The 13,848-nt window shown below is 49.1% G+C and overlaps 4 protein-coding genes across 4 annotated transcripts; 3 read left to right on the top strand and 1 right to left on the bottom strand.

Annotated features, from left to right (window-relative positions):
* Nucleotides 1-1,220: 1,220 nt before the first annotated feature.
* Nucleotides 1,221-2,067, top strand: N7481_012925 (uncharacterized protein; the record flags this gene model as incomplete). The annotated part of the gene is made up of 2 exons (XM_057272144.1): nt 1,221-1,554; nt 1,613-2,067. 2 exons carry the CDS (start codon nt 1,221-1,223, stop codon nt 2,065-2,067), a joined length of 789 nt encoding a protein of 262 aa, XP_057116332.1.
* A 904-nt stretch (nt 2,068-2,971) lies between these two features.
* N7481_012924 (uncharacterized protein) lies at nt 2,972-3,928 on the top strand (the record flags this gene model as incomplete). Its single annotated transcript, XM_057272143.1, has 5 exons — nt 2,972-3,031; nt 3,085-3,177; nt 3,253-3,406; nt 3,469-3,719; nt 3,797-3,928. 5 exons carry the CDS (start codon nt 2,972-2,974, stop codon nt 3,926-3,928), a joined length of 690 nt encoding a protein of 229 aa, XP_057116331.1.
* A 1,074-nt stretch (nt 3,929-5,002) lies between these two features.
* Nucleotides 5,003-9,080, bottom strand: N7481_012923 (inositol polyphosphate kinase KCS1; the record flags this gene model as incomplete). The annotated part of the gene is made up of 4 exons (XM_057272142.1): nt 5,003-6,902; nt 7,004-8,469; nt 8,618-8,694; nt 8,765-9,080. 4 exons carry the CDS (start codon nt 9,078-9,080, stop codon nt 5,003-5,005), a joined length of 3,759 nt encoding a protein of 1,252 aa, XP_057116330.1.
* Nucleotides 9,081-12,085: 3,005 nt separating this feature from the next.
* On the top strand, nt 12,086-13,221 carry N7481_012922 (DUF614 domain protein; the record flags this gene model as incomplete). The annotated part of the gene is made up of 2 exons (XM_057272141.1): nt 12,086-12,710; nt 12,986-13,221. 2 exons carry the CDS (start codon nt 12,086-12,088, stop codon nt 13,219-13,221), a joined length of 861 nt encoding a protein of 286 aa, XP_057116329.1.
* Between the last annotated feature and the right edge of the window lie 627 nt (nt 13,222-13,848).

Genomic DNA, 13,848 nt, shown 5'->3' with positions numbered 1-13,848 from the left:
CGGGGGACCAGGTTCAAATCATTTATACAAAGTCTCCTAGTTGGGGCCAAATCGTGAGGTCTGATGGATACTACCGGAAAAGAGTGACGCAAAATGGAATTACTACATCTACGGAGTACGAAAGATCATTTCGGCAACACATATCTCTTCGCCAAGTGCCAAGTGATGACTGCCAAGTTATGCCGAGATTGAAAGGGCCTCGCTACTGTAGATCTACTGCATACCCCTGTCATGGCCCCAAAATCTCCAGGGCTGCAATTGCGATGGCCCCAATCAGGCCCCTGGCCCCCAACTCTCCACTCTCAGGCGTCCCGAAGGGGCCAATTCTCAGGGGTTTTTTCCGGCCAGGTGAAGAATTGACGCACAATAGATCTTGCATCGCCTAGTGGAGAAGACCTTAAATCTGACATACATACATACCATGAGCTAGAATACATATCAACCCTCTCTGTACTCCGTACGGAGTAGCAAAATGGTTACGCACAGCGTACCCACAGCACCGAAACGGTAAATTGCGACGGACATCATAGGATCCCAAATTCTCCGATAAGTGACTGTCGGAGGATTATAACATACGGAATACAACTGGCTTTGTCCCTTAATCATCTACAAAATTCTAAGCTTGGATAGAGGCCTAGAGGAGTGGCAACCTAGAGTTTCAGACTCACAGCCCATTTGGGGGCGAAGGATTCATTGAAGACTTTCAGCCTTAGCCATCCGAGATATGGCCCGTAAGCTTAGATTGTTTAATTTAAACGATTCCGACAGAGGTGATATTCGAACGAGAAGGAAGCTGGGCCGATAAATTGCAGGAGGCGAGGCTGAGCGGTAGTCCCTGTTGATCTCATCCGGGCAGAGCCTTTTCGGCAGACTCCATAACTATGTAATTGATGATTGGTACGGAGTATATTTACATAGCTGGTGCGGGTATTGTTCCTGGGCCCAAGCTCTTGGGGATTGGAGGCCTAATAGTAAGATGCCCTGTCGATCTTTCACTGAATGGTAGCATTCATGCAGTTGGCCCCCACGGGATCAGTTTGCCAATGGCAGTTCATCTGGCCAAGGTAAAACCTACTACTAGGTAGCATATTGCTCCTACAATTAGTCCCAATTCACAAATATAAAAGAATCGGCTCTTCTTGGCCTAGTCAGTAGAGCCGCTAAAGCATTTTACTAATCCCCGAAGGCTTTGTATTCCCTCCCAAGCTTACATCGCCAAAATGAAGATTTCGAAGCTGGGCCTTGTTCTTTTGACGAGTACGTGCAGCCACGCGTTCATTCTCGACAAGTCTTGCGGCGATGCCAAAGGAAATCTCGCAATGCGTGTGAAAAAGTCCGTGAGAGAAGCGAAGCTGGCACTTGCAAATGCAGCTGAGGTTGCAGAACAATGCGAAGCCGATTGCAGTCTTCAGTCAGCGGTTGACGACCAAATTTTGGCAGAGGTAAAACAATGGTGTGGTGATGGTGGTGATATCGAACGACGGAAAGCCAGTAACAGCCTGCTTGTGAAATTCCTCGGGGATGAATCTGCGGATACTTGGAGCAAAGTCCACTGTGAGTCTTCTTCAGGCTCACTTCACTCATCTCTGGCTAGCCAACTGACAATTTTCAGCGGCCACGAGCAAGGCGAAAGAAGTCCTTAAAACCTCTTCAGACCAGTCCGACAATGCGAAAATCTATTGTGGCGACTCGTCATTCGTTAGGCAGGCCGGACTATGGAAGGACGAAGACTCAGAGTACGCGGACATTGCTTGGACTGCCGATAAAACTTCGCCTCAAAGGCCATGCGAAAAGGTCATCGGCCTTGGCCTTTACCAGACGGGAGCAACGCATAAAGGAATACTCCTCTGCAATTACAAGGACATGCTCGATACCAAGACCAGCCATACGGTTGCGGGAAACTACTTCAGCTATAGCAATCTGTTGGACAGCACCACCGACGTCCCTATCGCAGCTTTTGCGGACAAAATCAGCTCAGTATTAATTCACGAGATGATTCATTTGGGCGACATGCAGCAATGTAAGAGTTTTGAGAGTCCCACAAACGTCTATGCTGATATCCCATGATGAACTAACCATGACTCTTCAGTCCCGCTTATCATTGACCAAAAAACCAAGAAAACTGAACAATACGGTTATGATGAATGCGAGAAGCTAGCAGGCACGGATGCGAGCTGGCACAACTGTGATACATTCGCATTGATCACACAAGGTGGGCTTTTTTCTTTCTATTCGAATAGACAACAAAGGGCAATGACTAATATTGATTCACTTAGCAATGTATATGAACACCTACTACAGTGATGAGAATCTACTGAAGAAGCTTCCCAAGGATCAACAACCACCCGCGACTGAAGTCAATGGTCCCTACGGCCTGAAGGAGAAGAAAAACTAAACTTGAATACAAAAACTTGGGTACAAGTCTCAAGTGTTGGATTTTGGTTCTTCAATCATTTCTAGAGTTTGATTCTCTGTTTTCTCCCCAGAATATCTGTCACCGGAGGAAACTAAATGCTCATTTAATCTGACTTAATTTCTGTAAATTACTTACTTAAAAACATGAGGCTGGACGAGCGTTAGTATCCAATGGATGTATAAGGGTGAGATAGAAATTGGAACCAAGTAGTGAAGCCTTCTTCCGATGGTCTTGTACGGAGTACTCGCTGTGCATTGAATGAATAAGAAGAATAGACTCGAACTTTCTTGGGAAGGGGTATCCATCAAAAAAGATAGAAAAAACCCCTGAAAAAGAGGAATAGTTTGCTTACTCGCCCCCATTCATGGGCCTGGTCCCGCCCCCACTTGCTTGCCCCACCGTGACGGGAATAATTCAAGGCATCCACAGTCGCTCCTCTGTTTGAGTTTCGTTCACTTTCCCTCGTTCTCTTCTTTGAATCTCATTTATCCTAGGTTTCGCCCCGCGTTGCCTTTGTTCTCAGAACCTCTAAACCTAACTCTTACACTTTCCATTATGATTCTCCTCGGGAAACAGCTCAAAATAGTACTTGTCGGAGATGCACGGGTTGGCAAGGTAAGATCACATGTTCTGAGTTGTAGAATGATGGCTAACGATAGATTTTGCAGTCAAGCTGGCTATCACAACAGTTAGAGGGCTTTTATGAGCCTGAATATACCCCCACGAATGGCTACAATTCCGAGAGACTCGATTGTCAGACTGTGAGTTTTATTTGCCTCTTATTCGATGATCCCCAACAATCAATAAATTCTGATATGCTAATATGTCAGTCATAGAATATCGGGCTTGCCCAAACCATGATCTGGGATATCTCTGGGTCGAATAGTACAGCTCAGGATAGGGCCAAATGGATGGAAGATTGCGATGCCGCCATTATCATGGTTGATCTCGCAGACCGGGCGAGCATCGAAAATACAGTATCTTGGTATAGTATGTTCTCTCAAATCTCTTTACATCGGAATCTTTCAGTCAACTAATATCCGATTCGCTAGAAGAGATTATCTCTTCCCAGAAACAAACATTGCTTCCAGTAGTCATCTGTTCCTACAAGGCATACGAAAAGAGTGATAAGCGGGCAATAGACCCGGCAGAAATCTCTTGGTCTGATGAACTGGGCAACACGCCGTTCTTTTACAACATATCTCGAGATATTAATGTCAAGCCTAATAGGATGCTCTCTAACAAGGATATGATGAAGCCTATTGGGTGGATTTTGGAGCAATTGACGGGTGAGACCGATGTGGTATGTGCTTTGAATCTTCCACTCTTCACTGATTGCTCTTTCGCCATAACATATCATGATTTTGACCTTTTCCTTAGGATGCAAATTTTGGCTATGTTCCCTCCCGGGATGCATCCCCTTCTCGCCCTGTCTGGCCTGATGGATTTTCACATGAGCTAGTCGAGGCAGCCTCGAGAACTCTCGAGGACGACGACGAGGAGAACTTGTGATTAAACAAAGCCCTGGATCGCTTTCTGCCTTGTTTACCGGTTTGCAGAGTCTGTCTAATAGCAATGTAACTTAAGCTTTTATCTATCATAACTCCAATTTCTTATCCTTCCCATTCAGAGCTAGCAATGTCTAGCAAGGGGGCCTTAGATTAACTACCGACAGAATTACTCACTGTTGAGAACACTCCTCCATCAACGACTGCAACGGCCAAGCCAGGGATTCTAAAATGCTCGATGACCCATTCAAAAAACAACTATTTCGGCGCAGATCAAATTTTGAAAGATCTCAGGAACAAGCCCTTGCGGCAACATATACTAAACGGCAAGTTTTAAATAACTTCCCGCGCTACATTTTGAGCCTAGTTTTGTATAGGCTAGCTCAGAATGACGGTACCATGCGTGAATTTGGTGGTTTGTCAAAAGACAAATCCATACTCGCCTGGGCAGTTGCAATATTATAGTATTATAAAATGTTACGAGGTTTAAGGTAAAACAGCGACTTAACTATTGAAAGGTATAGATTTTGGTGTCTAGTCTGAAAAAGAAAATATCCATATACAACAAAAACACCAAGGGGCCATCGCATCGGCCACCCAACAAATTGAAGTAAAGAAACAGACCCGAACCTGAAAGAATCAACCCAGTTTGGGGATATTTTCAAATAAAACAAGGCCGAGAAGTGAACCGGGAGGGAATCAAAAGCTGGCTAATCTCATACACGCCGCGAGAAGGGTAATGGAATAGGAGAGGAATGAACACGAATTAAGCAAAAGAGCAGAGTCCGCCGGGTTCTAAATGCATCCAAGCGTTGATCAGGGTCATTGAAACATCCGTCGAGGTCGTTAGTCGTACCGTCCCTAAGTAAGGCAGGGAACAGCTCGGAGGGGGAAAGAAAATAAGAATGAGAATGAGAATGGAGGGGAAACAAGCACAGGGTAACTCCGGTGTGGGAGGGGTTATCTAGTTATCCCCAAACGCCATAACGTCGACCCTCAAGCCGAATGATGAAGAACACAGAAAGAAAAGAAGAAAATAGGAAAGAAAAGAAGAGAAGAAAAGAAAAGTAGGATCATCTCAAAAACTGACTTCGCCTGTATCGGTCTCCATCACACTCTCATCGTAGTATTGATCTGAGGGCGTTTCACGAACAGCAGGCTGAGAGCCAAGCGCGAGTGCTTCACCCTCTCCGCGTTCCACGAACTCGTCCTGTGCAGTCTCTTTCAGAATTCGTTGAAAGTACATTCGGAGTGTTCGAAGACCTCGCAGGTAGCCACGATCGATATCCATCGGGTGGTGTGGCGGACATGGTGTATCAGCAGGAAGTTCGTCTTCGCCGGTGACGCAGTTTGCAAAGTCCACGATCTTCAGTTGAACCTTGGGAGTGTTGTGGCCATCTTCAGAGGTCCGGCGTTGCAGCTTTGGTCGTTCGTTACTCTGGGGGTTGGCTTCCTGGGGAGAAGGGTCTGACTGTTCCCCATCATATAAGATCAAGAGACTGCTCGCGTATAGCCGGTATCGGTCCAACCTGCGAATCATATTCTCTAGCAAGGATAACTGCTCCAATATATTTGGGATCTTTTTTGCTACGCTATTGTAGCTGACCCCATCGTAGAGAAATCGTGTCAGAGCATCTTGGAACTCACGGCCGGATTTCAAGTCTCGACCAAAGTACTTGTCCTCAAAGATGTATTCCTGCTTTTTCACATTCCAAGCCTGCATACCGCATAGACGAACACCCAATTGCCGAGAGGTCGTTGACTGGCACTTGCGTCTCTGAGATTTCTTTTTCTTCTCATTCGCTTCGATGCCGTACTGTCGGGTGCCCATTTTAAGATCAAGGACACAAGGTTTGTTCATACCAGCTGTCAAATCTTCCAGGAGTAGGAAAAACTGAACGCGCTCGTCTTTTCTCAGCAGGGCATCCTTGGGGTTACTAGGCAATTGAGACTCGACACCATCCTTGGCTCCCATGGCAACTGCTGCCTCATGAAGTTTGCTCGGGGATGTGAAATGATTTGTGTGAGTGTCAAGCGGGATTCCTTTGGATGCAATCAAGGTTGATGGCAATGCTGTGGGTGGTGCATTTGAGAGCGCCGGGGCGTCCCCCTCCATGGAAAAGATTTCATCTTCCCTGTCTCCACCGTATCCCTCATCGTCGAAAAATACAAGTTCATTTTGGTTGCGTGAATTGATACTTCCTCGCCTTTGTAAGCCACTGCCTGAGTGTCTCCTCCGGGACTGTTGACCGCGGTTCAATGAAGTTGCTCGGTTGAGATCATCTTCGGCTTTGATTGTCTCGGCGCGGGTGCGCTTGTCTTCAAACGCGGTGGATGCTGATGATGAAAGGGCTGTGCCATCCTTGTTCGAGGGTGCAATATCCATATCCATAATCGGCGTTTCCAGAGTAGTGAGTCTCGTCATCGACAGTGCAGGTGGCAGGTTGCTCGATGTGTGGTCCTCTGACAGGTTTCCACGGTGATATGAGATATCTGAGGCTGCTCTTGGCAAATTGAGATGCCCCCGGGCATGCCGACGATGTTGATGAATTGCAGGAGGGCTGAAAACCTCTCGAAGGACTTGTTCTTGAAGTTTCCGATTTACCGTCGTAGCGCCCCATATTTTAGCTTTTCGTTGTCTGACAGACGACGGATCAGAACCGGCTGCGATGTTATCAAGACCATCAGCAGAGCGCGGTCGCGTTAGCGCCCTTTCAGCAACTCGTAGCCGTTGGGGCCGACCAAACAAATCGGCCGGTATAATATGACGGTTGTTTTCGAGAATGACCTTAGGAATTACGCCGGTAATCTGTTTTTGGCTCACAATTCGTTGCGGTTCGGGGGCTTCTATGACATGAGAATTCACACTTGATGCGCCATTTGCTTGATGTGCTTCCGGGGAAACGACGCCTTGCTCAGAGTGGCCTTTCGTACGCTTCGAGTTCTTGGAGAAGGTTACGTTAAGAACACCAATGTACCTGCACCGGCTTTGTTAGTAAATAGTTCGGGAAATATGTCGGACAAGAAGCGCCGAGGTGGCCAGTCCCTCTCAGCACTGCCATCCAGGAAGAAGACATACCTCGGCAAAAACTGCAACATATCAGGATGCCTTCGTTCGATACGCTCGTAGAATTCATTTTCACGATTGTTAAGCTGTTTGCAGACTGCACGTCTAGAAAAACGAAATACGGTGGTGTGGCCGCCCACCTGATGACGATAAGGCTTCAACTCCACTGCACCGAGGGGGGTGGACTTGCGCCTAGGAGCAATTTTTGGTCGTTGAGTTGGTGTCGCGGTGGGTGTATCAGCGTCATCGGTGAGGCTATCTGTGGTAGAATCATCATGGGTAGAGGAGTGTACACTTTCATCGGCAGATACAGATTCGGAGTCGGTAGTGGATTTGTCACCGTGATCGTAGCTGTGTTCAGAAATCGTACCCAGAGGATTTTCTGGTATGCCATCTGTCGGAGACCGAAGACCCGACAGATCGCCATGAAGGATCTTACTTTCATTTTTAGATCGAAAGGATATATCCACATGGCCGACCTCCTGCTGGGAAGATTTGCTACGCTCTTGAGGGACCAACATCAGCTCGTGGCCTGTCTCCGCAGCTGATATCTGAACTGTTTGCACACTATGGGAGTCTGCCTCTATCGGCTCTTTCCTCTGGTCATCTTCGGGTACAGCGACTCTTTCATGAGGAAAGTAGACTGCAGATGAGATTTGCTCATTTTCCTCCTCATCCTCGAATCGGGGCGAGTTTTGATCAGCCTCTTCATCAAGAGAGCTTAAAGACTCGTTGAAACGTTCAATGTGGGGTTCTGCTTGGAAATAATCCCGACTGCGTTCGGCATATTGTGTCGGGATACTTTTGGAGAATGAAGATCCGCGGCCTCCGCCAGGGGTGAGGTGGAAGTTTCGAATTTCCTCTAAGAGACTCAGATGCAATGTCGGTGGGTGGCGCTTGAAAGGAGCTTCATGATCTGCTTGACGAGGGGGGTCGACTGGAGTGGGCGGCTCAAAGATTTGCCCATCACTCAATGAGGGGAGCGAAATACTCTTGCGAAGCGACACATCCTCGTCTATCGACGGCGTCGAATTCTGCTGGTCGAAATCCATCCCGGAGTTCAGATCGACATGATTTTCGTGCAGCCGAGCTCGATCACGGTCCTCCCATCGTTTGCGGTCTGGGGAAGTGGTATTCTCCTTAAATAAACCCAAATAATGGCTAGATTTTCGACTGCGCACGTTGGAGGCTGGCTCCGCATTGGTGAGATTGGCCTCAATGGAATTATCCAGTCGTCCCCGACGACCTCGATTGGGGTCTGTGAGGGGAGGAAAAGGGACAGCTTCTCCCTCGGGCGATGGCCAGTTGTGGCTAGCTGAGGGTGTCAACGTGCCAGGAGAGTGAGAGACATCGTCTATAGCTGAAGGAAGTAGACTGCGCTCAGTGGACGTGTCTTCAAAAGCACTGGTATTCGTACCTGTTTCACCCGCAGGCACCGAGTGCACTGTAACACTCGCTTCCCCGTCTTGAGCCTTCAGCTGATCCGCGGATGAGATAGATGAGCGCAACAGAGATAAGCGGGGGAGCCGAGGGGTTGAGTAGTGAGAAGCAGGGCGCAATGGGTAATGTCTGCGGGCGTCAACTTCCATGTGGGAAGGCTCGACGCAAGAACGGAGGGGGGGAGACCTTGGAGGCAGGACTTGGAGATCCAGGCACATCATCGAGACCAGGAATCAAATTGACCTGATGGTCATTCTCCACGACTTTCTCGGGGGGGGAGTTGTGGGGTATTAGCGCCGCTTTCCGAGGGGAGATAGTGAGTCGCAAAGATACTGTCACGTTCGGACAATTGAGGGCTATGGAAAGTGTCGGGACGGGAGAGTGTCTCCAAGGGTAATGTATGGGTCCTTTTTAGGGCGGAGGCCGGGGTGGGCTGGGACCATTGACGGATGGTGGGGGATTCCGCGCGCGATGGGGACTGGGTCTCCTGCTGAGCCCCCTGGGACAACGAATGTTGGTCCTGCGACAAGTGGTGACGTGGGTTGACCGACGACAACTCGGCCTCCGAGCAATCATGTTGGGCGGGAGCAGCAGGTGTTACCAGGGGGTCAGGCAAGGAGTGTTCGGGAGCGGGAGGCGGGTTTGACATGGAGAGGACATTGGTCAGGCCTGCACAATCGGAAAGGTAGGGACAGCGACAGATGGCTATTGGAGGGACTGGGGAAACGGTTCAGAAATGAGGGGAAGACGTTTGCGACACGGCGACACGGCAGCACAAAGACCCAAAGGCGCGGCGAGACGGTTCGGGTACACAAGTCGAGGGAGAAGGAGCAGCAGTAGCAGCAGCAGCAGCAGCGAGACAGATGAGACTCTGGCGTCACGAAGAGTAGAAAAGACGAGTTAGTGGACAGCTTGAGAGAGGGTTGAAGCACGTTGAGCGAGGACGAGTTCTTACAGGTTGCGCTGACCGCAAAATGGGGTCGGAAGGCCGGGATTTCACAGACGACTTTCAGGTCTGAGCTTCAAGAGATAAAGGAATCAAGCTGCAGTTTGGAGCCAACGTAGGACAGTGACGCCGATCGTCCGTCACCGCCTTGAAGAACGAGTGGATCCGATCGGGGCTTTCTTTAGCGGGATTCTGGAGTTGGAGTCACTAGAGTCACTGGGGTCCAGAAGACTTCTAGATGAGATCGAGCCGGGTGCAGATAAAAAAAAAAGGGTTGGAAGGGGGAGGAGTGTGGATAGCGGTGGGTAGTTGGAGTTGGAAGAGGAAGACTCTTTTGGGGAACTTGGCGGGAAGAGAGGAAGTTGCCTCTTGCACATACTCTCTCTCTCACACACACACACACACACACACACACACACACACACACTCTCTCTCTTCTTCCTCACCCTCCCTCTCCCTCTCCCAGAATCACCCTCACCCTACATTTACTCTGCATCTGCGGCTTTATCTCCATTCCAGCGACCATATCTACAACTGGCTTCCCATAGGGGTGCAGATCGGCGATCTGCACGACCTATCGACTCTCACCCCCCCAAGGCCAAACATTATGATTCGCGGCATCCAAATCTCGCAAGGGCCAGGACCACCCTCCTGTCTTTGTGACGAACCTGAGAAACTCGCAGTATCAAGCACGGAATGGATCGTGGAATGTAACCACTACCCATGACTCGGTCTGTACCCAGTTGGCCCCCTAGGTGGGCAGAACAACTGGAGGCCGCTGTCCTTCCCCAGCTGGGATCCTTGGTCCGGCTCCCAACGGTAAGTCAACTTGTGGGGGCAAGGGATAACTGAGTTCTCGGGTCGATCAGTCGATTCTTGGAACGCTCTTCCGCATCACCATGCACCAATCACCGATCCTCTTGTACGGCGTGCGGCCATCGTGGTCAGCCATAGGTGTCAGCTCTTCATTTCTTTCGGGCAGCTTGATCCAGTGCTTGTAATTGGGTGTGTTTGATTTGACTTGGATTCGAGGCATGCTCTCATCCCGAAGGATCCGGGACTGTTGGCTTTTCTCCACAGAAGCAGCGGTCAAGTGTCAGGGGCAGCTGACCGAGCGCGATGCTTAATTTCCAGGTTGGTTTCAAGCACTGGGTGTGCACTGCCATCTGTGGCGTTGTTAGCAAAACTTACAGATCGGCATCACGAGGTTTGTTCGACTTGGAAGCTTTCAGGAATAACCTGTGTGGTTGTTGTAGGTTCCAAGTTGTAGGCAGAAAATACGGTGTTTGGCGATGAACTTGAAATATGTAGATGTGCAAGTTCATCTATACTCCCGAGATCGTATATCGGGCCTAACCTTCAAATTGAGAATGTTTTTTTGACCCGAAGGGCTATTATCGCGATACGACTCACAAGGGCGCCTTTCATACTTATTATATTCATGGGTTCCTGAGTGAATCAATCAATTTGAAGCAACTTGAACGCGAAAGGCATTCATTCATGCGCTTGGGCAGCAATCTTAATGGGGCCAAAAATTAGGACTGAAAAAGCAATAACGAAGATCGCCGATCATGATAGCTCTCAACTGTTGAACGAAGCACCGTGACCCAATATACTACTTACAGTAGGCCAGACTTGCTATACTAGTAGCTTGAATTGATTCTCTTAAGCTAAGTTTGATATATGTATATCCTTATCCTTATCTAAGTTATTTTTTGATTCCCCCACTGGCAAACAGTCACGGCTCGAGCTCGTCGATGGGGGCGCTGCTTAGGGCCGGGCCGCAGACGCCCCGATAGACACGGATGGAATTACTAGTCCGTACTTTCGCACTTTCGTAGGTAGCTCGAGGTGCTTTAATTGCAGTTGTGACGTAGCGGGCTGTTCTAGCGCTTCAATCACCGACAGGAATGGCACACGACTGTGACTCGATACCCCAGATATACAATAACTACCCTAAGATGAGAGTATTTCAAGTTCACAAATTCAATTCCCGTTTGTTTATTCTTCTTCTTTCTTTTCCATATTTACAAGTTGGAATACTTTATCTATTTAACCAAACTGCCATGTCCATTCGCTAAGAAGAAAGAACTCAGTTACACGCGAGTCACACTGGTGGGTTGGCTCGGCGTGTGATGAGGATGGCCCTAACGACTTAACGGGAGGTGCCGGGCGGGTCTCCAGCCCAACCAGCGGCTGGAACGATGTGAACAAGATGCATTAGGGCCATTAGGGTGCCAGCACCACCTTAGAAACCCAGGTTCGCCATAAACATGGAGCTTCTAGGCCAGTCATATCGTTCAGACCCCGCGGAGATCAGACTTGGCCCCCCTCAAACACATCGACATCTCCACTCCGTTCAACACGGCGGATATCCCCCATCACACGCAGCTCCAGCTCTCAACAATCTCAATGTTCTCTTCCATTTCCTGTCGTCGATCTGCCATCGCATGTCATTTTGCTGCGAACTGTCACCTGAGTTGTTAGCCGAGCTTGTATCGCATATTGATCTCCAGGGGAAAGCTCCTGAGATGCGGCGTCTGTCGCGATCACAAGTTCTACTTCTCCCTATTTCCTTAATTGCGGATCGCACGATCATCGACTGCGCATCCCCTGTGCCTACGGAATATTGAGCACAAGTGCACTTTTAGTCGGTTTCGAGGATCAAGTCTTGCAGCGGAGAGCTTCTCGCAATCGCTGCCGTCAACATGAATCGGCCACAGCCACTCCAGCTCAATACCCAAGTGGGACAGAGTCAAAGATACTCGTTCATTGAGACTCCACTGGAAATGAACGCCCGGACACAGAACTATGATCTAGAAAGTCCCCCTCCAATGCCAGCGAACCCAACGCCGGCCCATCGACAAGAGCAGCCCACACCCGAGCAACCGATCCAGCAACCTCAAACAGCGGTAGTGTACCAAGAACGCGAACAAGAGTCGCAGGTAGACGAAGGAAGCATTCCCACATACTCGCGATACCCACAGTTTGACCAACATCCTGTTCATTTCGCACCGGCGGCCGGTACTCCCCAGCCCCAACTGCTGCAGCACCAGATACATATGCAATCACCTCAGTATGCATACGGCCAGCCGCCTTGTTCGCCGGGACCCTTACCACCAAAAGTCAACGCTGAACCTCCCCGACGAGCAGACACCTTCACTATCACCCCCGATGCGAACCCTCTGCAGTCACCAAGATCGCCATTTTTCCCTCCTCCGCCCTCCTCGGCTCCCTCACAGACACCGGCGATAGATGACTTGGCCACATACCATCAGCCAGGGCAAATAATGCACCCAAATCAGGAAGTGATGGGAGGCGCATGGCACCACGGTCTATGCGAATGCTCGAATTTAGGAACATGCTGCTTGGGGCTGTTGTGCCCGTGTATCCTTTATGGGAAAACCCAGCACCGCCTCAGCTTGAAGTCAAGAAAAGAGGACCCCACAAACATGCTAGGCTATGAAACATGCAATGGGTCATGCACTGCGATGGCTCTATTATGTGGATGTCAATGTAAGTCCCGAGAGTTTGAGTTTTCTGCTGTCATGTGGCCAGGCAGTTCAGAAGCGTGATTTATTTTTTCTGTTATCCTGACACAATTCTAGGGCTTTTCGCAACTATACAACACACGAGGACAAGGAAGGCGTATGGGATCCAGGGAGGGATTGCTTCAGATTGTGTGCGAGCAACTTGCTGCACATGTTGCACGTTGATTCAGGATGAGAAGGAGATTCAGGAACGGGAGAAGCAGCGTGGACGCGCAGCTCTTGAGCGTGGTGCTAATTTGCTCTCGCCGTACACAGCCCCAGGGCCAATGGCGTATCCACCGCCGCCGAAGTGACGACAGAGTACCATCTCCAGCAATTTGGAATATGTATGAAATGCGCAGACTTGTACCTACAACGAAACGATGATGAATTATACATAATCAACCCTCAGGTACGAATTGATTGGTGTACAAGATAGGCCTTTCTCCGCACTCTATTGTCCAGTCGGAATTAACGAAATTGGTGGAGTTGGGTGATCTCCCCGCATAACTGATTCCATCAAGTAAAAAATCAGAAGATTAGAGGGCATATGTATATGCATCGCATATGTGCTGTATATTGTGGCAAAGTGAAAACTTGAAGAACGCAAGTTCTACGTGCATTGCCGATCTTCAGGTGAGGACCTGGTTGTTGGGAGTACTCGGACCTGTCAGATGGCCAGGCAACCCACACACCTATAAGGATGTCAAATCGGTTCCCTTTTCATACACTATTGCTGCTTTACAGGGGTGATAGAGCGATGATGACAAGGCCCACTATGTACAGTGATCACAGCCACACTGCATTTCCGGCTCAACATGCGGGTGATCGAGTTGCGCAGTGGGTATCACGGCAGCAAAAGAAAAACGTCCAATTCGCTCTCGCTCTCGCTCTTGAAAATCCGAAATGATGTCAATCCCTCAAATAAGCTTACAATGTGC

The sequence above is a fragment of the Penicillium waksmanii genome (genome assembly GCF_028829765.1).
Source record: "Penicillium waksmanii strain IBT 27052 chromosome Unknown utg000010l:1.0-3698451.0:1.0-3701458.0, whole genome shotgun sequence".
In the NCBI taxonomy this organism is placed as follows: domain Eukaryota; kingdom Fungi; phylum Ascomycota; class Eurotiomycetes; order Eurotiales; family Aspergillaceae; genus Penicillium; species Penicillium waksmanii.
Note: the sequence above shows the minus strand (reverse complement) of the source record. Positions and strands in the feature narration are given on the sequence as shown.